Source organism: Balaenoptera physalus (assembly GCF_965194825.1).
Source record: "Balaenoptera physalus genome assembly, chromosome: 2".
NCBI classification, from domain to species: domain Eukaryota; kingdom Metazoa; phylum Chordata; class Mammalia; order Artiodactyla; family Balaenopteridae; genus Balaenoptera; species Balaenoptera physalus.
In genome coordinates, this window is record NC_138883.1 from 120,376,066 (window position 1) to 120,403,173 (window position 27,108).

The 27,108-nt window shown below is 37.4% G+C and overlaps 1 protein-coding gene across 8 annotated transcripts in view; it reads left to right on the forward strand.

The window, feature by feature from the left end:
• Positions 1–27,108, forward strand: part of SCAPER (S-phase cyclin A associated protein in the ER) — a 467,951-nt gene that overhangs the window by 90,316 nt on the left and 350,527 nt on the right. For 7 of the 8 annotated variants that reach the window (XM_082452595.1, XM_082452600.1, XM_082452599.1 and 4 more), the window contains 2 exons: positions 21,769–21,869; positions 26,730–26,846. In XM_082452595.1, the coding sequence (XP_082308721.1) occupies positions 21,769–21,869; positions 26,730–26,846 (218 nt within the window). The remainder of the gene's footprint in view (positions 1–21,768; positions 21,870–26,729; positions 26,847–27,108) is intronic. The other variant, XM_082452602.1, reaches the window with a different exon arrangement.

Below are 27,108 nucleotides of genomic sequence, written 5' to 3' on the forward strand. Positions count from 1 at the left end.
ATCAGTGGGGAATTTGAACTTGAGTATGTTGATTTTGTGCATTATAACAATTTTATTTGAGCATCTTTGTCTGCTCATTTTTAGTTGCTATAGATCTCTCAGTTTTCATAGTGGGAAGTTACGTAAGAGAAAAGCATCTATTCAAGCCAGCTTGCAAATGAGTTGAGATAAAAATTAGCCACTGCAGCAAAATATTTTTTTATCACTACCCAGGCAACTGTAAATTTTATTTATCCAAAAGGATCCTAGTAAGGATTAAATTATAGGAGAATGGTTTCCATTAGCAAATTTTCATTTACAGGCTTTCATTTGTTGAACATATAATGTATTCTTTTTCCAGGTTGCTTATACTGAAAATTAAGGGTAGATATTTGAAAGAAGTGAATGATAAAGAATGAACATGACCGTGAATGTTGTAATTAGTCAGTTTTGTTAGTGGTTTACTTGCCATTTTGCTTTCAGATGATTTCCCTTTTGAACTATTTATTTCATTAGTAGTTTTTAAAAATTAGATTAGCTGTTTTTAAAAAATAATGCTTTTTAAAACTTGTTATACTTTTTATAAAGCTCTTTCTTTCATAAATTCCCTTTATCACTGACTTCTCATGTGATGGTTTTTTCTACTTCTTCATCATCACCGAGGTACACCACTGTGCTCATTCCTGCAGCTGAATTGGAGGGCTGTATTGATGTCCTGGGCCCAAGGGTCTGCACTAGTATTGTGTGTCAGGAGGACAAAGGGATGGCGCCAACCATCCTGCTCTGTGTGCCAGTAACTAGAATTAGTTACAAACCAATCGAATCCGTTGCAGCCAATTGGTAAACTAATTGGTAATTTTAGCTGTACATCTATATGTAGTTATCTGAATGCCTATAACATTACTTTCAGAGCCACTTTTGTTCTGTTTCATCTTGCTTGACAAAATGGCCTTCATAGCTGTAAGGAGGAAGATGTGCATCAGTGACTGTGAGGCTGCTCCAGCTGCTTGTCTTGTTTGTATTCCCTTGTTCGTAAAACATGACTCAGATTACAGCTGCACGGTACCACTCTGATCATTTCTGATAACGTTGAGCTAAACATTCCTTAAAATAGGTTGTTTAAGCCACCAAATGTACTTTCTCTGTGCCAACTTGTATTAGAAGTATAGCTGCTTATATTCTTACCTTTTAGAGGGTTTTTTCTTCTTCTTCTTCTTCTTTTTTTTTTTTAGCAAAAAGGGAAATCAGTAGAAAATTTCTAAAATAAATTATCCTGAATTAAAACTTTCTGTGCCCTAAAGTAGGTCCTTTAAGTTGAATGAATTTAATTAAAGAATTTGAATCTGTTAGTAGAATTGAGAAAAGGAAGCCAACTAAATTAAAAAATTTTTCCTTTTCCTGATTGTAAGACTTTTATTACCAGTGATTTGGCACTAAAGATTACCTTTGAAAGAAAATAAACAATACTTCTTTGTTCAGAAGAGTCTTTTAAAGTAGAATATAACTTTTATGACTGAAGTGAGGTTGGTACTATATTTCATTTATGAATAATTAGGCATATATTTATTATTAGTCTTGGGCCTGGTTTCCAAAGTGTACCTATATTAAAAAAAAATTTGTAAGTGAAAAGCGTTTTTGAGGTCTTTGAGGGTCACTGACACTAAAACATCATTCTAAGATTTTGTTATAGAAAAGTAATGTATTTATAAAACCTAAGCATTTTTATAGCTGGTAAGCATTTTCTGATAGTCATCTTCTGGGAGTATTGGAAAGTTGGCTTTTATAGTAAAGTGAGACTGGTATGTCTTTATAGTCTTTATAGTAAGATGAGAATGGTGTGATACTGGTGAAGTGAATACACTTTGAAGTTCTTTGTCTTATGCATTTAAATGACAACTTTGGCCAATTAAGCAATATCTACACATAGTTACACTTGAAATCAATTCCTGTTTCTGAGCAATGGAGTGGATCTTAGTGGCCTGTGCTTTTAACTCTTGTGTAAAATTTTCATTGTCATTCATATGCAGAACTAGTCTGTGCTAAGAAAAAGTCTTTGCGAGATGTGTAGAATGTAATGTCACAGTAATGTTATTTTGGATTATCTAAAGAAGAAAATTAGGGACTTCCCTGGTGGCCACAGGGGTTAAGAATCCACCTGCAAATGCAGGGGACACGGGTTCAATCCCTGGTCCAGGAAGATCTCACATGCTACAGAGCAACTAAACCCTTGCACCACAACTACTGAGCCTGTGCTCTAGCACCTGTGAGCCACAGCTACTGAGCACACGTGCCACAACTACTGAAGCTGCGCACCTACAGCCCATGCTCTACAACAAGAGAAGCCACCTCAGTGAGCAACCTGCGTACCGCAATGAAGAGTAGCCGCCGCTCACCACCACTAGAGAAAAGCCCGCGCTCAGCAACAAAGACCCAACGCAGACAAAAATAAATAAATAAACAAACAAATAAATAAATAAAAATAAAGAAGAAAATTAGAGTGCAGCAATGGTAATTATCATGAGTATGTACAGTGGAGCACAGATGATCTGTTTATACTAGACAAGCTGATTTAGAAATGATTCCCTGTGAAATCCAGTCAATTTAAAATTGATTTTGCCATTGGAAGCTCACTGCCAGTGCAAATGCTGTATTTGATAAACAGAATGCAAGTAGCCCATCATATTATTGAAAACTGGTTTTAAATCATGCATAATTGCCTGTGATATATTTAGCTTTGAGTCAGTCGCATAAGAAATGCTGGTAAAATTCTAAACATTTACTTTTCCAAATTTATTTGTTTTTAAACTGATGACTTCACATATATGGTAGTAGAATTTAAGATTGAGTATTTAGAAGGGACTAACTATTATTATTTTTTTGAATTTTCACATCAGAAACTTTCAGTTTAGTAGTAAATGTAAAAAGTGTTAATAAAGAACACTGGGGGCTTCCCTGGTGGCGCAGTGGTTGAGAGTCTGCCTGCCAATGCAGGGGACACGGGTTCGAGCCCTGGTCTGGGAAGATTCCACATGCCACGGAGCAACTGGGCCCGTGAGCCACAATTACTGAGCCTGCACGTCTGGAGCCTGTGCTCCGCAACAAGAGAGGCCGCGATGGTGAGAGGCCCGCGCACCGCGATGAAGAGTGGTCCCCACTTGCCACAACTAGAGAAAGCCCTCGCACAGAAACGAAGACCCAACACAGTCATAAATAAATAAATAAATAAATAAAAGAACGTGAATTTCTTTAAAAAAAAAAAAAAAAAAAAGAACACTGGAAGAAACATGCCCTTGATAATGGATTTTGCTAATAATTTTTTTCATTTCTATTTTATCTTCCTTTTATTTTTCTTGCTGCTGGGGTAGGAAGTCTTGGAGATATGACTTAGCAGAAAGAACAGTGGGCTAGGGGTCAGTAGGGTTTGGGTTCTGTGCCATCACATCCAGATCGCTAAACGTCAATGTTATCTTGAAAATGAAGTGGCTGACTATAGACAGTGTGACTTCATCACTCATCAGATAATTCTGTGGGATTTGCTAGTTATTTAATATCTTTTGCAGCTAATAGTTTTACTTATTAATCCAATTCTTTAGAATAAAATTATCTTTTTAAAAATTTTTTATTTATTTTTATTTAATTTATTTTTTTACATCTTTATTAGAGTATAATTGCTTTACAATGTTGTGTTAGTTTCTGCTGTATAACAAAATGAATCAGCTATATGTATACATATATCCCCATGTCCCCTCCCTCTTGCGCCTCCCTCCCACCATCCCTGTCCCACCTGTCTAAGTTGTCACATAGTACCAAGCTGATTTCCCTGTGCTATGCAGCTGCTTCCCACTAGCTATCTATTTTACATTTGGTAGTGTATATATGTCATTGCTACTCTCTCACTTCATCCCACCTTACCCTTCCCACCCCGCCCCCTTGTCCTGAGGTCCTAGAGTAAAACTTTCCAAACAAGATTGGAGAGGATGGAAATTTGCTTTAAGAGAGATTGTAAATTATAATTCATTCTGTCAGAAAGTACCACTGATAAATGTTACATTGGGTATCTGAGGGAATAATCTGTTTAATTCACTCAGCCTAAAGAGCAGCATTTGCTGGCATGCTATCAGTGTTTTAAAGCATAGAATACATCTCTCCTGTAGTTTGAGTTTCATAGATTCAGTATTTTGGCACATAATGGGTTCCTAACAAATTTGCATTTGGTGAGTAAATCATAGAATCTTAGAACTGTAAGTAAAGTTGTCTAATCCACCTACCGATTACACAGTTACCCTTGACCATATTTCCTTGGGTAACTAATTCTCTTTTGAGACAGCTCTGACAGGGGAAAATCTGTAATTTTCACCAAGCATTCTTTGTTCTATAAATTATATTCATACGGAAATAATATCCCTTTATGACAAGCTCTCTTACATGTGAAGGTATCTATCATACCATCCCTTTAGCCTTTTTAAATCTAGTTATCCAGTTCTTACTATAGTTCCTACTATGACGTGATGTTAAAGTTTTCCTTATTATCACACTTATTTTACTGTGTTCTGCTTTATCTATCTAGCCTCCTTAAATTGTGCTTACAATGGCTTATCAGTTGGGCTCTTGGTAGCTAGCAACAGAAATAGACTCTAGCTGGTTTAAGTAGAAAAAATAATTTATTGGGAGGATATTGGATAGTTCACAGATTTGTCACTAGAACCGATGAATCAGGGTTAGAAAGTAGGCAGAAACCAAGGGAGGTTTTGCAGAGAAACATCTGGCTAGGTTGTATTGCTGTTTTTTAATAACACCATTACCTCTTCATCTTTGCCTTACTAGCTTGAGATTCAAAGTCCCAGGCAAGTGAATCTGATTGGTTAAGTCCCAATCATATTTCTGTGCCTTACTGCCAAGTAGTAGGGAGGAGGAGGAGGATCTTCTCCTTTTACATCTGTGCAAGAACCCAATTCCCCAAACTGGAAAGGGAGTGAAAATTCTGGTTAGCAATAAAAAATGTTTAATACAAATGGAAATCCCACAGAGGAAGTGGTCTCATTTTACCTTGTGCTGGTGAGACCCACAGCCTTTTCATAGTTGCTGTTATCCTTGTATTATTGAAGTGTGAGGCCATGTTCACTTTTTCCTCTTGCTCAGCAAACTATTTACTCAACTTGAGTTTAGTGTCAAATAAAATTCCAGTCTTTTTATATATGTCATGTGTTGTTAAGACCAACCTCCCCCCAATCTTTTACTTGTACAGTTAGTTACTAGATCAAAGGGTAGAATCAGAAATTTATCATTTGAAAATCTCATCTTTTTAGATTTGCTAAGTTACTGTAGCCTGTCTAGAGCAGTGCCGCCCAATAGAAATATAATGTGAGCCACATATGTACTTTTAAACTTTCTATTTGTTACATTAAAAAGGCAAAAAGAAACATATGGAAATAATTTAAATAATATTTTAAATTTAACCCAATACATCAAAATTATTTCAACATGTAATCAGTATGACCATTATTACTATTTTTTAGTATGAACATTAAGATATTTTACATTCCTTTACTTTTGGTCCGAGTCTAAGTTCAGATGAGCTACTTTTCATGTACTTAATAGCCACATGTGGCAAGTGATTACCATATTGAGCAGTGCAGATTTATATATTTTTCGAATTCTGTTGTCTACCATAGATTTATTTCACCTGTAAATTGGATGAGCGTACCCTGTATTCCTTTATGCAAATCACTGGTAAAAATGTTTGGGTAGAGGGGCTTTCACTTCTACTAGAGATGGAATAGAAAATTCAGGTCAACTCTCTCTCTGAGGACTGGAAGAGCTAGGTGGTAAATAACAAATCTACAGACAGCTTAGGAGAGGGAAGAATTCTTAAGCAGGGGAGAATTATAAGGGCATGATCCAGGAAAAGATAGAAATCCTTAGTGGGAAGCCTCAGCAAAACACTTCTGAATAATCCATTGGTCAAAGAAGAAGTTACAATAGAAATTAGAAAATATTTTGAACTGAATGATAACAAAAACAATATATGTGAGATGGAGCCTAAGTCCTGCTTAAAGGAAACTTTATAGTGCTAAAATGCATATAATTGAAATGAAATAAAGGCTAAAAGCCAATGATCTTAGTATCCAGCTCAAGAAGTTAGGGGGAAAAAAGTAAACTATACATATATGTGTGTGTGTTTATAAAAAAAAAATATATATATATATATATTTCTGTTGTCTACTGGGAGCACCTTGAAGCGTTGACACACCAGTACCAGTGAGCACATTAAACACCTAATCTTGGTCAAGATACCATTCTCCAATAAGAGGAACTAGAGCTTCTTAGAGGAATGGCTGGTTCCAGGGCAGGGGCAGGGAAAATACAAGATGAGCCTGAAAATTCTTTTTGTGACAGAAAGCTAAGGAATGCTCTGACATAATGGGGACATGTCAGAAATACATAGGAGCCAGCATTAAGGGCTTCCGATTGGCCAAATCTGGGACAATTTGAGCATCAAAACAAATATAGTAATGGATCATTCAATAATGTCGGAATTGATGAATCCATACTGTTATGAATAAGTAAATGAATAAATAGGCAAATGAGGGAGAAGGGACAGCACCTTTCCTAAAATAGAATGCTAAGTAGTAAATGTAGAAGGAATGATGGAATTAGAAAATCATCATTTAGCAACTATTATAATAACTTATTCAGGCAAGAATCACCAATGGATCTTAAATTAGTGGGTGAAATTTTGTTGAAGAACAGGATATTTATATAGTCACAAAATATCTCTCTATAAAATATTAATTAATTACACAGAAAAATAGGAAGTTTAAGTGGGGGAGTTGGTAGGTACCACTTAATCAAATCATCAAGGTTATTATCACCAGTAATAGGACATATATATAGCAGGTGTCTTTTTATTTATTTATTTATTTATTTATGGCTGTGTTGGGTCTTCGTTGCTGTGCGTGGGCTTCTCTCTAGTTGTGGTGAACGGGGGCTACTCTTCGTTGCGATGTGCAGGCTTCTCATTGCGGTGGCTTCTCTTGTTGTGGAGCACGGGCTCTAGGCACAGGGGCTTCAGTAATTGTGGCTCGTGGGTTCTAGAGCACAGGCTCAGTAGTTGTGGCATACAGGCTTAGTTGGTCCGTGGCATGTGGGATCTTCCCGGACCAGGGCTTGAACCCGTGTCCCCTGCATTGGCAGGCGGATTCTTAACCACTGTGCCACCAGGGAAGCCCCAGGTGCCTTTTAAAATAATACACTAAGACCACAACATCAGTAATGTGGTATTCCTGATAATTTAATTTGACCTTAAATTGATTGACATATTATGAAATAACTGGCCTGTATTCTTTATGAATATGAGTCATGAAAGACTGAGGAAGAACTGTAACAGAACTAAGGGGACAGTACAGTTAAATACAATGCCTGATCCTCGACTGGATCCTGGATTAGATTATTTTTTTCTCTAACGTACAGTAGTGGGACAGTTGGTAAAATTTGAGTGGTTTGGAGGACCCACACTTCCTGAATTCAAAACTTATTTCAAAGTTATAATAATCAAAGCAGTAAGTTACCAGAACAATGATAGACATACAGATCAATAGAATAACATTGAGAGCCTAGAAATAAATCCACACATCTGTGGCCACTGTTTTTTGACAGGGGTGCCAAGACTATTTCATGGGGAAAGAATAGTATCTTCAACACCTGGTGCTGAGACAACTAGACATCCACACGCAAAAAATGAATTTGGATCCCTACCCCACACCATGTGCAAAAATTAACTGAAAATGGAGCAAAGACCTAAATGTAAGAGATAAAACTATAAAACTATTTGAAGAAAACATAGGTGTAAATCTTTGTAACCTTGGACTGGGCAATAGTTTCTTAGATATGATACCCAAAGCACAAATAATTAAATAAAAAATATATAAATTGAACTTCAACAAAAGTAAAAACTTACGTGTGTTATAGGACACTATTAAGTGAACACTATTAAGTCAAAAGACAACTCACAGAATGAGAGAAAATATTTTCAAACCGTATGTCCAATAACAATCTAATATACAGAATATATGAAGAACTCCTACATTCCAACAATAAAAGGGACAAATGGCCCAGTTAAAAAATGGGCAAAGAATTTAAATAGGAGAGACCTTCAAGATGGCAGAAAAGTGAGACGTGGAGGTCACCTTCGTCCCCACAAATACATCAGAAATACATCTACATGTGGAACAACTCCTACAGAACACCTACTGAATACTGGCAGAAGACCTCAGACATCCCAAAAGGCAAGAAACTCCCCACATACCTGGGTAGGGCAAAAGAAAAAAGAAAAAGCAGACAAAAGAGTAGGGATGGGGCCTGCACCACTGGGAGGGAGCTGTGAAGGAGGAAAAGTTTCCACACACTAGGAAGCCCCTTCAGAGACAGGGGGTGGCGGGGGGAAGCTTCAGAGCCACGGAGGAGAGCGCAGCAACAATGGTGCAGAGGGCAAAGCGGAGAGTTTCCCGCACAGAGGATCGGTGCCGACCAGCACTCACGAGCCTGAGGGGCTTGTCTGCTCACCTGCCGGGGCAGGCGGGAGCTGGGAGCTGAGGCTTGGGCTTCGGTCGGATCCCAGGGAGAGGACTGGGGTTGGCTGTGTGAACACAGCCTGAAGGGGGCTAGTGCACCACAGCTAGCCAGAGGGAGTACGGGAAAAAGTCTAGACCTGCCTAAGAGGCAAGAGACCATTGTTTCAGGGTGCGTGAGGAGAGGGGATTCAGAGCACCGCCTAAATGAGCTCCAGAGATGGGCGCAAGCTGCAGCTATCAGCGCAGACACCAGAGGCGGGCATGAAATGCTAAGGCTGCTGCTGCAGCCACCAAGAAGCCTGTGTGCAAGCACAGGTCACTATCCACACCTCCCCTCCTGGGAGCCTGTGCAGCCCGCCACTGCCAGGGTCTCATGATCCAGGGATACCTTCCATGGGAGAACACATGGTGCGCCTCAGGCTGGTGCAACTTTAAATTGGGTTCTGCTGCCGCAGGCTCGCCCTGCATTCCATAACCCTCCCTCCCCACGGCGTGGGTGAACCAGAGCCCCCTAATCAGCTGCTACTTTAACCCCGTCCTGTCTGAGCGAAGAACAGACGCCCTCAGGCAACCTACACGCAGAGGCGGGGCCAAATCCAAAGCTGAACCCCAGGAGCTGTGCGAACAAAGAAGAGAAAGGGAAATCTCTCCCAGCAGCCTCAGGAGCAGCAGATTAAATCTCCATAATCAACTTAATGTACCCTGCATCTGTGTAATGCCTGAATAGACAATGAATCATCCCAAAATTGAGGCAGTGGACTTTGGGAGAAACAATATATATATATATTTTCCTTTTTCTCTTTTTCTGAATGTGTATGTGTATGCTTCTTTGTGTGATTTTGTCTATATAGCTTTGCTTTTACCATTTGTCCTAGGGTTCTGTCTGTCCGTTTTTTTATTGTTTTTCTTTAGGTATAGTTTTTAGCACTTGTTATTATTGGTGGATTTGTTTTCCAGTTTGGTTGCTCTCTTCCACCTGTTTTTTTTTTTTTTCTCTTTTTATTACTTTTAAATTTTTTTAATTTTTAATAATTATTTATTTATTTTTTTAATAACTATTTTATTCTATTTTTTTTTCTTTCTTTCTTTTACTCTTCCTTTTCTTCTGAGCCGTGTGGCTGACAGGGTCTTGGTGCTCCAGCCAGGTGTCAGGCCTGTGCCTCTGAGGTGGGAGAGCCAAGTTCAGGATATTGGTCCACCAGAGACCTCCTGGCTCCATGTAATATCAAATGGTGAAAGCTCTCCCAGACATCTCCATCTCAACGCTAAGACCCATCTCCACTCAATGACCAGCAAGCTACAGTGCTGGACACCCTATGCCAAACGACTAGCAGGACAGGAAAACAACCCTATCCATTAGCAGAGAGGCTGCCTAAAATAATAAGGTCACAGACACCACAAAACACACCACCAGACGTGGTCTTCCCCACCATAAAGACAAGATCCAGCCTCATCCACCAGAACACAGGCACTAGTCCCCTCCACCAGGAAGCCTGCACAACCCACTGAACCAACCTTAGCCACTGCGGGCAGACACCAAAAACAACCAGAACTACAAACTTGCAGCCTGCAAAAAGGAGACCCCAAACACAGTAAGTTAAGCAAAATGACAAGACAGAGAAACACACAGCAGAAGAAGGAGCAAGGTCAAAACCCACCAGACCAAACAAATGAAGAGGAAATAGGCAGTCTACTTGAAAAAGAATTCAGAGTAATGATAGTAAAGATGATCCAAAATCTTGGAAATAGAATGGAGAAAATACAAGAAACGTTTCATAAGGACCTAGAAGAACTAAAGAGCAAACAAACAATGATGAACAACACAATAAATGAAATTAAAAATTCTCTAGAAGGAATCAATAGCCGAATAACTGAGGCAGAAGAATGGATAAGTGACCTGGAAGATAAAATAGTGGAAATAACTACCGCAGAGCAGAATAAAGAAAAAAGAATGAAAAGAACTGAGGACAGTCTCAGAGACCTCTGGGACAACGTTAAACGCACCAACATTCGAATTATAGGGGTCCCAGAAGAAGAAGAGAAAAAGAAAGGGACTGAGAAAATATTTGAAGAGATTATAGTTGAAAACTTCCCTAATATGGGAAAGGAAATAGTTAATCAAGTCCTGGAAGCACAGAGAGTCCCATAGAGGATAAATCCAAGGAGAAACAGGCCAAGATACATATTAATCAAGCTATCAAAAATTTAAAACACAGAAAAATATTAAAAGCAGCAAGGGAAAAACAACAAATAACGTACAAGGGAATCCCCATAAGGTTAACAGTTGATCTTTCAGCAGAAACTCTGCAAGCCAGAAGGGAGTGGCAGGACATATTTAAAGTGATGAAAGGGAAAAACCTACAACCAAGATTATTCTACGCAGCAAGGATCTCATTCAGATTTGATGGAGAAACTAAAACCTTTACAGACAAGCAAAAGTTAAGAGAATTCAGCACCACCTAACCAGCTTTACAACAAATGCTAAAGGAACTTCTCTAGGCAGGAAACACAAGAGAAGGAAAACACCTACAATAATAATCCCAAAACAATTAACAAAATGGTAATAGGAACATACGTATCTATAATTACCTTAAATGTAAATGGATTAAATGTTCCCACCAAAAGACACAGACTGGCTGAATGGATACAAAAACAAGACCCATATATATGCTGTGTACAAGAGACCCACGTCAGACCTAGGGACACATACAGACCGAAAGTGAGGGGATGGAAAAAGATATTCCATGCAAATGGAAATCAAAAGAAAGCTGGAGTAGCAATTCTCATATCAGACAAAATAGACTTTAAAATAAAGACTATTACAAGAGACAAAGAAGGACACTATATAATGATCAAGGAATCGAGTCAAGAAGAAGATTTAACAATTGTAAATATTTATGCACCCAACATAGGAGCACCTCAATACATAAGCCAACTACTAACAGCCATAAAAGGGGAAATCGACAGTAACACAATCATAGTAGGGGACTTTAACACCCCACTTTCACCAATGGACAGATCATCCAAAATGAAAATAAATAAGGAAACACAAGCTTTAAATGTTACGTTAAAAGTAGCAAATCTCATATCAGACAAAATAGACTCCAAAGATTATTACAAGAGATGAAGACGGACACTACATAATGATCAAGGGATCAATCCAAGAAGAAGCTATAACAATTGTAAATATGCACACAACTAAGGAGCGCCTCAATACATAAGGCAAATGCTAACAGCCATAAAAGAGGAAATTGACAGTAACACAATCATAGTAGGGGACTTTAACACCCCACTTTCACCAATGGATAGATCATCCAAAATGAAAATAAATATGGAAACAGCTTTAAATGATATATTAAACAAGATGGACTTAATTGATATTTATAGGACATTCCATCCAAAAACAACAGAATACACTTTCTTCTCAAGTGCTCATGGAACATTCTCCAGGATAGATCATATCTTGGGTCACAAATCAAGCTTTGGTAAATTTAAGAAATTAGAAATCGTATCAAGTATCTTTTCCAACCACAACGCTATGAGACTAGAAATCAATTACAGGAAAAATTCTGTAAAAAAATACAAACACATGGAGGCTAAACAATACACTACTTAATAAGCAAGAGATCACTGAAGAAATCAAAGAGGAAATCAAAAAATACCTAGAAACAAATGACAATGAAAACACGACGACCCAAAACCTATGGGATGCAGCAAAAGCAGTTGTAAGAGGGAAGTTTATAGCACATCAATCCTACCTCAAGAAACATCTCAAATAAACAACCTAACCTTACACCTAAAGCAGTTAGAGAAAGAAGAACAAAAACACCCAAAAGTTAGCAGAAGGAAAGAATCATAAAGATCAGATCAGAAATAAATGAAAAAGAAATGAAGGAAACAGTAGCAAAGATCAGTAAAACTAAAAGCTGGTTCTTTGAGAAGATAAACAAAATTGATAAACCATTAGCCAGACTCATCCAGAAAAAAAAGGAGAAGACTCACATCAGTAGAATTAGAAATGAAAAAGGAGAAGTAACAACTGACACTGCAGAAATACAAAGGATCATGAGAGATTACTACAGGCAACTGTATGCCAATAAAATGGACAACCTGGAAGAAATGGACAAATTCTTAGAAAAGCACAACCTTCCGAGACTGAACCAGGAAGAAATAGAAAATATAAACAGACCAATCACAAGCACTGAAATTGAGATTGTGATTAAAAATCTTCCAACAAACAAAAGCCCAGGACCAGATGGCTTCACAGGCGAATTCTATCAAACATTTAGAGAAGAGCTAACACCTCTCCTTCTCAAACTCTTCCAAAATATAGCAGAAGGAGGAACACTCCCAAACTCATTCTATGAGACCACCATCATCCTGATACCAAAACCAGGCAAAGATGTCACAAAGAAAGAAAACTACAGGCCAATATCACTGATGAACATAGATTCAAAAATCCTCAACAAAATACTAGCAAACAGAATGCAACAGCACATTAAAAGGATCATACACCATGATCAAGTGGGGTTTATCCCAGGAATGCAAAGATTCTTCAATATACACAAATCAATCAATGTGATACACCATATTAACAAAGTGAAGAAAAAAACCATATGATAAACTCAAATCATGCAGAAAAAGCTTTCGACAAAATTCAACACCCATTTATGAGAAAAATCCTCCAGAGAGTGGGCATAGAAGGAACGTACCTCAACATAATAAAGGCCATATATGACATACCCACAGCCAACATCGTTCTCAATGGTGAAAAGCTGAAACGATTTCTACTAAGATCAGGAACAAGACAGGTTGCCCACTCTCACCAAGATTATTCAACATAGTTTTGGAAGTGTTAGCCACAGCAATCAGAGAAGAAAAAGAAATAAAAGGAATCCAAATAGGAAAAGAAGTAAAGCTGTCACTCTTTGCAGGTGGCATGATACTATACATACAGAATCCTAAAGACTCTACCAGAAAACTGTTAGAGCTTATCAATGAATTTGGTAAAGTAGCAGGATACAAAATTAATGATCAGAAATCTCTTGCATTCCTATACACTAATGATGAAAAATCTGAAAGAGAAATTAAGGAAACACTCTCATGTACCATTGCAACAAAAAGAATAAAGTACCTAGGAATAAACCTACCTAAGGAGACAAAAGACCTTTATGCAGAAAACTATAAGACACTGATGAAAGAAGTTTAAAAAGACGATACCAACAGATGGAGAGATATAGCATGTTCTTGGATTGGAAGAATCAACACTGTGAAAATGACTGCTGCGCAAAGCAATCTACAGATTTAATGCAATCCCTATCAAACTACCAATGGCATTTTTCACAGAACTAGAACAAAAACTTTAACAATTTGTATGGAAACACAAAAGACCCCGAATAGCCAAAGTAATCTTGAGAAAGAAAAACGGAGCTAGAGGAACCAGGCTCCCTGACTTCAGACTATACTACAAAGCTGTAGTAATCAAGATAGTATGGTACTGGCATAAAAACAGAAATATAGATCAATAGAACAGGCTAGAAAGCCCAGAGATAAACCCACGCACATATGGTCACTTTATTTTTGATAAAGGAGGCAAGAATATACAATAGAGAAAAGACAGCCTCTTCAATAAGTGTTGCTGCAAAAACTGGACAGCTACATGTAAAAGAATGAAATTAGAACACTCCTTAACACCGTACACAAAAATAAACTCAAAATGGATTAAAGCCCTAAATGTAAGGCCAGACAGTGTAAAACTCTCAGAGGAAAACATAGGCAGAATACTCTATGACATAAATGACAGCAAGATCCTTTTTGACCCTACTCCTAGAGAATTGGAAATTAAAAAAAAATAAACAAATGGGACCTCATGAAACTTAAAAGCTTTAGCACAGCAAAGGAAAACATAAACAGGATGAAAAGGCAGTCCTCAGAATCGGAGAAAATATTTGCAAATGAAGCAACTCTCAAAGGATTAATCTCCAAATTTTACAAGCAGCTCATGTAGCTCAATATCAAAAAAACAAACAACCCAATCCAAAAATGGCCAGAAGACCTAAATAGACATTTCTCCAAAGAAGATATACAGATTGTCAACAGATGAAAGGATTCTCAACATCGCTAATCATTAGAGAGATGCAAATGTAAACTACAATGAGATATCACCTCACACCAGTCAGAATGGCCATCATCAAAAAATCTACAAGCAGTAAATGCTGGAGAGGGTGTGGAGAAAAGGGAACCCTCTTGCACTGTTGGTGGGAATGTAAACTGATACAGCCACTATGGAGGACAGTATGGAGGTTCCTTAAAAAACTAAAAATAGAACTACCATACGACCCAGCAATCCCACTACTGGGCATATACCCTGAGAAAACCATAATTCAAAAAGAGTCATGTACCACAGTGTTCATTGCAGCTCTATTTACAATAGCCAGGACTTGGAAGCAACCTAAGTGTCCATCGACAGATGAATGGATAAAGAAGATGTGGCACTTATATACAATGAAATATTACTCAGCCATAAAAAGAAACGAAATTGATTTATTTGTAGTGAGGTGGATGGACCTAGAGTCTGTCATACAGAGTGAAGTAAGTTAGAAAGAGAAAAACAAATACTGTATGCTAACACATATATATGGAATCTAAAAAAAAATGGTTATGAAGAACCTCGGGGCAGGACAGGAGTAAAGGCTCAGACGTAGAGAATGGACTTGAGGACATGGGGAAGCGGAAGTGTAAGCTGGGTCGAAGTGAGAGAGTGGCATGGACTTATATATACAACCAAATGTAAAATAGCTAGCTAGTGGGAAGCAGCCGCATAGCACAGGGAGATCACCTCAGTGCTTTGTGACCACCTAGAGGGGTGGATTAGTGAGGGTGGGAGGGAGATGCAAGAGGGAAGGAGATATGGGGATATATGTATATGTATAGCTGATTCACTTTGTTATAAAGCAGAAGCTAACACATTGTAAAGCAATTATATTCCCACAAATATGTTTAAAAAAAAGAATTTGAATAAACATTTCTCCAAAGAAGACATAGAAATGTCCAGTAAGCACATGAATATATGCTCAACATTTTTAGTCATCAGGGAATTTCTAATAACAACAATAATACCACTTTAACCTCTTTACGTTGACTAGAATCAAGAAGTCAGAAAATAGGAAATCTGGGCAAGAATATGAAGAATATAGAACCCTTTCATATTGCTGATAACAATGTAAAATGGTACAGCTGTTGTGGAAAAAAGTTTGGTAGTTAATATTAAATGTTAAACTTAGAGTTACTATATGGCCCTGTAAATCCACTTCCAGTTATACACCCAAGAGAATTTGAAGCATGTGTTCACATAAAAACTTGTACATGAATGTACATAGCAGCATTATTCATAATAGGCAAAAAGTGGAAACAACTTGAATATCCATGAACTGACAAGTGAATAAGCAAGTGTGTTTATTCATGCAATTATTTAGTTATAAAAAGGAATGAAGTACAGATACATGCTAGCCGGTGGAAAAACCTTGAAAACATTGTACTAAGTAAAAGAAGCCAGCCTCAAAAGACCACATATTATATGATGCTGTTTATATGAAATGTCCGGAACAGGCCAATCCATAGAGACAGAAAGTTGATTAGTGGTTTCCAAGCTTGGAGAGAGGGGAGCAAAGGGAGTGACTGCTAATGGTTTCTTTTGAGGGTGATGAAAATGTTCTGGAATTAGGTAGTTGCACAACTCTTTGCATGTATGTTGCACAACTCTGAATTGTATAATTCAAAATGGTGAATTTTATGGTGTGTGAATTATTTCTCAATTTTTAAAATTGAGGAAGAAATGCCAGTATTATGCAAATTCTTCTAGAACCTAGAAAAATAGAGAATTCTTTCCAGCATAACTTTGATAACGAAAGCACTTATGAGAAAGGAAAATACAGGCCACTCTGGAGTATGGAGTGCACAAGTTTAGTGCACAAGCCCTAAACCATATAATGATGTATCGAATCTGTTTATTTGAAAATTGGACACTACATCACAATCAAGTCAGATTCCTTCCAGTCCTGCAGTGTTCCTTTAACATTTGAATATGAAATTAATCTTATTTACCAAATTAGATGAAGATGAAAAATCATATTGTCTCAGTAGATTTAGGAAAAATATTTGATGAAATTCAACACCCATTCATGATAAAACTAGCAAACTGGGAATAAAAGGGAACATCCTTACTGATAATAAGGAATCTTCCAAAATTCTAGAGTAAACATCATACTTAATGGTGAAATGTTGAGAGCTTTCCTTCTGCAATTGTGAATGAGACAGAAAGGCTGCTAACCTTATTTCTATTCAACCTTGTACTTAAGATTTTAGCCAGCATAGGAATACAAGAATAAGACATAAAAGGTATAAGGCTTAGGGAGAAAAATAGATATGTCATTATTCACAGATTATATATATATGTATGTATGTATGTATATATATATATTTACAAAGTCCAGAAGAATCTAAAGGTTAGCTATTAGAAGTATTGAGTGAGTTAAAGTTGCTGGATACAAGTTCAAAATACAAAATTCAACAGTAACTCAAAAAGAAAAAATTTAAAACAACTACCATTTATTCTTAGGGTTAAATCTAACAAAAGATGTGTAAGTCCTCTACACAGAAAAGTATAATACGTTACTGAGACACATTGAGTAAGCTAAATATATGGAGCTATAGATCTGTTCATAGACTAGAAAAACAATGTTATAAAAATGTCGGTTTTCTTCCAGGTAATCTATAGAATCAATGCAAATGCAATGAAAATTCTAATTTTTTTCTCCTGAGAAATTGACACACTGATTCTAAAATCTATATGGAAATGCAAAAGGCTGGAATTAGCCTAGACAACTTTGAAGTCAAAGATACAGTTGGAGAATTTACTGAGTTTTGAGATTTACTTCAGAGCTGTAGCAATGTACGATAGTTTGGTACTGGTATAAGAATAGATAAACAGACCAGTGTAACAGAGGAGAGATTCTAGAAATAGACCCATGCTTTAAAAGGTAATTTTGGAGAATATCTTCCTGACCTTGTGGTAGGAAAAGATTGCTTAAAAATGATACAAATAGCATCAGTCTTTAGGTGAAAGGCTCATAAATGAGACTACCTTAAATTAGGAATTTCTGTTGATCAAAAATTCCATTGCATTAGGAGGGTGAAAAGGCAAGTGTATATGTGCTGCACATATAATCAACAAAAGACACATATCCAAAAAATGTGAAGAACTTCTACACATCAAAAAGAGAAAGACAGTTGACACTCTAGAAAAATGGGAAGTGTCTTGAATAGGCACTTCACAAAAAGAGGATGGCCAAGTAAGCATATGAAAAAGTGCTGAGAATCATTAGTAATCAGAGAAATACATACTAAAACCAAAATGAAACCATTACACCCCCGTCAACCAGAATGGCTCAGGTTAAAAACAAAGAAGACCCCAAGTGGCCAATGCCAAGTGTAGGTGAGGGTGTGCAGCAGGTAGAGTTCACATAGACTGCTGGTGGGAGTGGCAACCACTTTGGAAAACAATTTGGTATTATATACTAAAGTGGAACATTGGGACTTCCCTGGTGGTCCAGTGGTAAAGAATCCGCCTTACAGTGCAGGGGACGCAGGTTCATTCCCTGGTCAGGGAACTAAGATCCCACATGCCGCGGGGCAGCTAAGCCTATGTGCCACAACTGCTTTGCTCATACGCCTCAACTAGAAAGCCTGTGTGCCACAAACTACAGAGCCCATGCACTCTGAAACCCTCACGACACAGCTACAGAGCCTATGCGCCCTGGAGCCTGTGTGCCACAACCAGAGAAGAGGAAACCCACATGCCACAACTAGAGAGAAGCCCGTGTGCTGCAATGAAAAATCCCGCATGCCTCAATGAAGATCCCGCGTGCTGCAACTAATACACGATGCAGCCAAAAATAAATAAAATAAACTTAAAAAAATAAAGTGGAACACATACTCTGTGACTCTGCAATTACACTCTTGGTCATACACTCAACAGAAATATATACACATATGCATAGGACATGTACATGAATAACAGCATATAATTTGTAATATCCCAAATTTGGAAATCACTTAAATCTTCATCAACATTAGATTGGGTAAATATTGGATAAATAAATATTAAAGTGAATACCAACCAATAAACTGGATCAATAAATTTGGGGTTGGCTAAAAAGTGCCTTCGATTTTTGGGTTTTTTTTAAAGATTTTTTTGCATGTGGACCATTTTTAAAGTCTATATTGAATTTGTTACAGTATTGCTTCTGTTTTTATGTTTTGGTTTTTTGGCTTCAAGGCATGTGGGATCTTAGCTCCCTGATCAGGGAGTGAACCTGCACCCCCTGCATTAGAAGGCGATGTCTTAACCACTGGACCACCAGGGAAGTCCCATCTTCGGTTTTTAAGTAAAAATAAAAGACACAGTTTTCATTTTCACCAAGAACTTTATTGAAAAACGTATTCACCCTTTTGTTCCACTACCTTCTGCCATTTTTCAGGCAACTTCATAATTCCATCTTGCCAAAACTATTTTTATCTTTTTGAGCAAAGAGCTGTTCCAGGTGCCTTTTACAGTCTTCTAGGGAATTGAAATTTTTTCCATTAAGAGAATTTTGTAAAGACAAAATAAATGGAAATCTGAAGTTGCAATGCCTGGTGAATACGGTGGATGAATCAGAACTTCCCAAACAAGCTGTAACAGTTTTTGCCTGGTCATCAAAGAAACATGCGGTCTTGCATTATCCTGATGGAAGATTACGTGTTTTCTGTTGACTAATTCTGGACGCTTTTCATTGAGTGCTGCTTTCAGTTGGTCTAATTGGGAGCAGTACTTGTTGGAATTAATTGTTTGGTTTTCCGGAAGGAGGATAATAGGGGACTCCCTTCTAATTCCACCATGTACACAACATCACCTTCTTTGGTTGAAGACCAGCCTTTCGTGTGGTTGGTGGTGGTTCATTTCACTTGTCCCATGATCTCTTCCGTTCCACATTATTGTACAGTATCCACTTTTCATCTGTTTTAAAAACGGAATGTTTTCATTACATTTAAGTAGAGAATCGCATGTGGAAATATGCTCAAGAAGGTTTTTTTTGCTTAAGTTATGTGGAACCCAAACATCAAAGCGATTAACATAACCAAGGTGCTGCAAATGATTTTTGGCACTCGATTTGGATATTTTGAGTATGTTGGCTATCTCCCACGTGGTATAACTGATTGTTCTCAATGAATGTCTCGATTTGATTGCTATCAACTTCAACTGGTCTACCCGACTGTGGAGCATCATCCAGTGAGAAATCTCCAGCACGAAACTTCGCAAACCACTTCTGACACGTTTCATCAGCCAACTTCTCCATACACAGCAGAGATCTTTTTTTGTGTTTCAGTTGCGTTTTTGCCTTTCTTAAAATAATAAAGCATAAAATGCCGAAAATGTTACTTTTTTTCTTCCATCTTCAGTATTGAAATGGCTACACAAAAATTCACCAGTTTTGATGTGTTTTTTTAAATGCACACTGATATGACAGCTGTCACATACAGTCTAACAGAATTGTTTCGAATGAAGTTAAAGACAGCTAAGTGCTACTAGAGCCATCTTATGGAAAAAACCGAACGAACCTTTTGGCTAACCCAATATTAGTACATTAGAATACTGTTTAGTAGTGACCTTGGACAGTGTCAGTAAACGAATCGCAGGTACACTCTGCAATATGAATGAATGTGGTAAACGTACAAAAGAAGCCACAAAGTGATACATACTCTATGTGTTCATTTATGTGAATTTCAAAATCAGGCAAAATTAATCTATTAGAAGTCAAAGCAGTGGTTACTTTGGAACAGGGATGGAATAGTGATTCGGAGAGGGACGTCAGGGAACTTTTAGAGACTGATATTAATAAGTTTTTTGTCCTGGGTGGTGGTTGCATGGGTCCTTGCTTTGAAATAATTTATCTGTACATTTATGTTTGTTTTTTTAAAATTTTTATTGGAGTATAGTTGCTTTACAATGTTGTGTTAGTTTCTTGCTGTACAGCAAAATGAATCAGTCATACATATACATATATCCACTCTTTTTTATATTTCCTTCCCGTTTAGGTCACCACAGAGCATTGAGTAGAGTTCCCTGTGCTATACAGTAGTTTCTCATTATTTATCTATTTTATACATAGTAGTGTATATATGTCAGTCCCAATCTCCCAATTCATTCCACCCCTCCTTCCCCCCTTGGTAACCATAGGTTTGTTCTTTACATCTGTGACTCTATTTCTGCTTTGCAAATAAGTTCATCTCTACCATTTTCCTAGATTCCACATATATGCATTAATATACAATATTTTTCTCTTTCTGACTTACTTCACTCTGTATGACAATCTCTAGGTCCATCCACGTCTCTGCAAATGGCATTTTTTTGTTCCTCTTTATGGCTGAGTAATATTCCATCGTATATATGTACCACATCTTCTTTATTCATTCCTCTGTCGATGGCCATTTAGGTTGCTTCCATGTCCTGGCTATTGTAAATAGTGCTGCAGTGAACATCAGGGTGCATGCATCCTTTCGAATTATGTTTTTTTCTGGATATATGCCTAGGAGTGGGATTGCTGGGTCATATGGTAGCTCTATTTTTAGTTTTTTAAGGAACCTCCATACTGTTCTCCATAGTGGCTGTATCAATTTACATTCCCACCAACAGTGCAGGAGGGTTCCCTTTTCTCTACACCCTCTCCAGCATTTATTGTTTGTAGAATTTGTAATGTTGGACATTCTGACCAGTGTGAGGTGGTACCTCATGGTAGTTTTGATTTGCATTTCTCTAATAATTAGTGATGTTGAGCATCTTTTCATGTGTACATTTATGTTTTGTACACTTTTCTGTGTATTAAATTTAACAATAAAAAAAGGTTAAAAGAATGGTCAGTTGAGAAAGTCTTGAGAAGGAATATCAATACCATTTCTTGGTCTTTAGACTGTCAGCTTCCCCTAATTTCTTACCAAAGAGTGAGAATGAAAATAAAACAACCCCCCCTCAAAAAAATATCAGTAGGTTTTGCTGCTTCCTCAATGAGGAGTATATATAGTGTAAAAAATATTAATTCCTAAGTCCTTTACTTTCAGATTTTTTCTTGAAACTCTTTAGTTTCAGAATGGAATCTAATGTTTGTTGTTTGTTTTGAATTAGGAGGTGTTAATGATGCTGGATAACTATGTAAGAGATTTCAAAGCATTGATTGACTGGATTCAACTTCAGGAAAAGCTAGAGAAGACAGATGCTCAAAGCAGGTAATGAATTCTGGTCTTTATATTTATAGCAGACAGCAGATTCAAAAACATTTATTAAAATTGACAGTGAACTTGATCTCAGCTTAATTTGAAACTTGTAAAAATCTTAAAGTTGGGAGCTGCTTTTCTCAAGTTCAGTAACAAGTATTTATCGGGTACCTACTAGTACAATGCACTTTTATCTGGTACAGAAATTTAATTGCCTAATATGATACATTTACTCCTTTCATGAATTTTCAGTCTAAGGGTCGAATAAAATAGAACTTACTACTATGAAAAACTATTATAGATGTTCAGTGAAAGACAGGGTCTTATTTCTTTTGGGGGATAGATCAGGAAAGATTTCATGGAGAATACGGAAGTGTTTAAAGAAAGTGATGGATTTTAACAAAGTGGTTGGCCTTTCAGATGAAGGGAATAAAGATAGCTATAGAAGTGCAGAGTGTGTGAAGTGACAGCAATGTAGGGCAAGGTATAGTATTTCTTCTTAATATAGTAGGCAGTGAGGAAAATTGATGAGATTAGGGGAATAATGAGAGATTAGAGATATTTTAGAAACCTTCATTTGGATCAGCACACAACATCTGAGTGCTGTGTTTCAGGCTCTGGGACTATTGTGGTGAAGAAAACAGACATAGTCCCCGCCCTCATGAAGTGCACAGTGCATTGACAGGAAACACTTAGCAGTGTACAAAGTGTCATCCAAAAGAAATGTAGTATACTTTGGGAGTATAAGAAAACGCACCATCATGCAGTTTGTTAAGTCCAGGAGGGCTTCCCCAAGGAGGAGGAGGTTACATTTAAGTGAGGCAGAAATATCAAGAAGCAGTTAGCTTGACAAGGAGAGAAGAAAAGTGTAATTCCAGGTAGAGGTGATGGTATATGATATCCTGGAGGTGGAAGAAAGCACAGTGTAGTCAAGAATTTAGAGTTTAGCAGGGCTGGAGTGAAGAGAGCAGGGGAAAAGTGGCATGAGAGGAGCCTAGAGAGGTAGAGTGAGACCAGATTATGTAGGACTCTGTAGACATGATAAAAACCTTAGACTTTATTTTGAGCCATAAAATTTCTTAAGTAAGGAAACCACCTACCAGGCTTGTGTTTTTAAAAGATCTTTCTGGCTGTAGTGTGGGAAGGTTGAGGTTCATCAGTATAGTTTATAGATGATGGCTACTCAGACTAGAGTAAAGGCACTAGGGAGAGTTGAGAGCTATTCCAGAGATAGGTAATCCAACTGGATTTAGTATCATTTTGGTTATGTGCAAAGGCAAAAGAACAATTTACTATTTCGTTTAGACTTAAAAGTGAAACCAGAGCCCTTGTGAAATGGGTCAGTTCACATGGAGCTACAATGATGCCTTTTTACCCAGAGAAAACAGGCCTAGGCTGCCTCTTTCCCTTGGATTTAACCTTGGTTCAGTCTCAGTGAGTGGAACCATCCTGTAGAGAATGTATCTTTTATCCCATCCTAATGTATCAGTCCCAGGGGGAAATCAAGAGAGTAAAGGAATCCCAAGAGACAAATCAAGGAAGTCTTGATTCCCAGGAAACCAAATTCAGGAAAGCCATGATATGTTGATCCTTTTAATATTTTTTTCTCACAATGAAAATTTTTTACTCTGTCCCTGGGTGGGTCAAGCCTAGTTGTCTTTGTAACAAGCAGTTTTCGTCTTTACCCCTTGGTAATAGGTGATTAGATTGGGCAGGGGTGGGGGGTACATTCCTTCACTGGGTTGAACCAAGTTAAGAGATCATCACGCTGATTTGTGATTGGTGACTATATTGCCCTTGTAAAGATAAGCAGAGGAAAGCAATTTCAAAGAAAATGGAATAGATGTACAGAGAGAGGCAGAAATGAGAGAAATCATGTGGTCTTTGAGCGTTTAAGAGTGTTGCTTTAAAGCCTGCCTCTTCCAGCCCTTATCATGAGCCACCTTGAGGATGTCCTTGACATTTTACAGTTTATATCCTTACGATAAGTCTTTATTAATTTTTTCTTTTTTATTTAACTTGATGGAGTTTCTATTCCTTATAACCAAAAGGGGTCTGTAATATAACCATTAGTGCATTAAAAAAGCTAACTAGATTTTTTTATTTTCTTGCTTGCAAACTCCAAGCTAACAGTGGCTATGTTGAAGATTATATTGCGAAAGCTTGTGAGGCCAAGTCCAACAGCTATTCATGTCCTACAAAAATATACCTGAGGCAACTATTTATTTATTTATTTATTTATTTATGGCTGCGTTGGGTCTTCGTTGCTGTGTGCAGGCTTTCTCTAGTTGCGGCGAGCGTGGGCTACTCTTCATTGCGGTGCGCGGGCTTCTCACTGCGGTGGCTTCTCTTGTTGCAGAGCATAGGCTGTAGCCGCGTGGGCTTTAGTAGTTGTGGCACGCGGGCTTCAGTAGTTGTGGCTTGTGGGCTCTGGAGCGCAGGCTCAGTAGTTGTGGTGCTTCTTTGCTCCACAGCATGTGGGATCTTCCTGGACCAGGGCTCGAACACGTGTCCCCCACATTGGCAGGTGGATTCTTAACGACTGTGCCACCAGGGAAGCCCTGAGGCAACTCTTTTAACGTAAGCACTTATCAACATTTCTCCTTTTTGCCTCCTGAGGCAGCTCCCAGATATAGAAAGCAACCTTAAATTTCCTGTAGATGGCATTATCCATCTTTCATTCCTCAAATCATGCATCAAAATTTATCTCACCCAGACTTGAAATGTAAATGTAAAAACTGAAGTTGTATATACTTAGAAAAGAAAATATAGATAAATATTTATATATTTTTATTGTGGGTAAGGACTTTGTAAGACAAAGGCAGAAAGCACAAAGCAAAATATCTATAGGCTTGATTTATCAGGAAGAAAATATGCCTTTCTACATAAAAAAAAATTACAAGTGAAATAGTTATGTCATCTATGTGACAAGATTTGTAGCCATAATAGTAATAATAGTAGTAGTAGTAGTAAATGATTGCAAATCAATTAGAAAATGATGCAAATCCCAGTGGATAAAATGGGCAGTAGATACCAATGTACAAATCCCAAAAGATGAAATATAAATGACTGGTGAAAAAGTTCAGCCTCACTTGTAATGGTAGTAAATGTATTATAATTCAAAAAACAAAAGCAAATACCATTTTGCCAGTGAATTTTTTTTTTCAACTAAACATTTTTCTTTTTAACATCTTTATTGGAGTATAATTGCTTTACAATGGTGTGTTAGTTTCTGCTTTATAACAAAGTGAATCAGTTATACATATTAATATGTTCCCATATCTCTTCCCTCTTGCATCTCCCTCCCTCCCACCCTCCCTATCCCACCCCTCTAGGTGGTCACAAAGCACAGAGCTGACCTCCCTGTGCTTTGTGGTTGCTTCCCACTAGCTATCTATTTCACGTTTGGTAGTGTATATATGTCCATGCCACTCTCTCACTTTGTCACAGCTTACCCTTCCCCCTCCCCATATCCTCAAGTCCGTTCTCTAGTAGGTCTGTATCTTTATTCCCGTCTTGCCACTAGGTTCTTCATGACCTTTTTTTTTTTCCTTAGATTCCATATATATGTGTTAGCATACTGTATTTGTGTTTCTCTTTCTGACTTACTTCACTCTGTATGACAGACTCTAACTCCATCCACCTCACTACAAATAACTCCATTTCGTTTCTTTTTATGGCTAAGTAATATTCTATTGTATATATGTGCCACATCTTCTTTATCCATTCATCCGATGATGGACACTTAGTTTGCTTCCATGTCCTGGCTATTGTAAATAGAGCTGCAATGAACATTTTGGTACATGACTCTTTTTGAATTATGTCAACTAAACATCTTTATTGAAATCCTTGTAGGAAAAAGAACTCATCAAAGACTGAAACTCTAGCACAGGAGTCAGCAGACTTTTTCTGTAAAGTGCCACATAGTAAATATTTTAGACTTTGCAAGCAATGCTGTCTCTTTCACAAGCCAACGAAAATTTTAAGACAAGATACCAACTGTTGGCAAGGTTAAAGTAAAATGGGCATTTTTCATCTGGTGGAAGTGTAATTTGTTACAACCTTTCTGAAAGGCGATTTAGCAATAAATTATCAAAAGCTTTAGACTTTATTTGGATAATCATCTATCTGAATCTTCTTGTTTTCTAACAATAAATTTCACTTTTTAATGAGAAAAAAAATCACAATCACTAGATTAAATGGAGAGTAAGAGGCAAGGAGATTTGGGGAGTTATGGAGGTCTGATTGAGGGCATAAGGATAAAGAAGATGTTGCTTCGGAAAAAAACATTTTAGTAGAGATTGTGCATCCTATCAACTGATTGGTTGTTGGGCCAGTGAGGAAGGAGGAATAGTTAGCTTTTATAGCAAAGAGCAGTGAAATGTCTATGATGTCACTCTCACCGGTGATTAAGAGGTAGAGGACGAAGACTTCATATTTTCCTGTGTATTCTACATTTAAACCCTCACCACTGTATTTCTGCCTTGATCTCAGTTCTACACACTTAGCTTTCCAAGGATATTAGACACAAGCAGCCAGAATTAGTACCATTGTCTTTTTAATGTGTTTTTAGCTGGATATATGGAAGTTTTTAAAATATAAGTAGTTTATATCCTGTCTTTGTAACACCAGAGCCCTTTTTTAGATAATTACAGTTATGTTGCTATGCTGTAGTGGGTGGAAAATCCTGGACCATGCATCATCTGGGATTACTTACTGGTAATATGGTAACTTTCTGGTAAACAATGCACTAGGGAAAAATTGTGACCTGCTTATGTTTTCATGCACTAACAACCAAGAGAAAAGATTAGATTACCCCTCCCCCTGCCACCCCTTTTCTCTGTTAATCTGCTGTATGTCTTGAATTGGCAGACCAACTTCATTGGCATGGGAAGTAAAGAAGATGTCCCCAGGACGTCATGTGATTCCAAGTCCGTCAACAGATAGAATAAGTGTAACGTCAAATGCTCGAAGAAGCTTAAATTTTGGGTGAGATGAACTCAAAAAAGCCTACTGAGGCTTGCATTACAGTAAATAATTTTTTTGTGGATAATATAGTATTATAAAACTATATATTTCACTATAAATATATCCATGTATATGTTTTTGTTTATGTTTGAAATTGTTTGAATAAAAAGTTAAAAATATCCAGGAGAGTAAAGTCTAAGTTTCAGGAAATGTTATGTTTTCAAACATAATTAGGATCCAAAAGTTAAAACGCATAAACATATTTCATGCTAAATGATTTGTA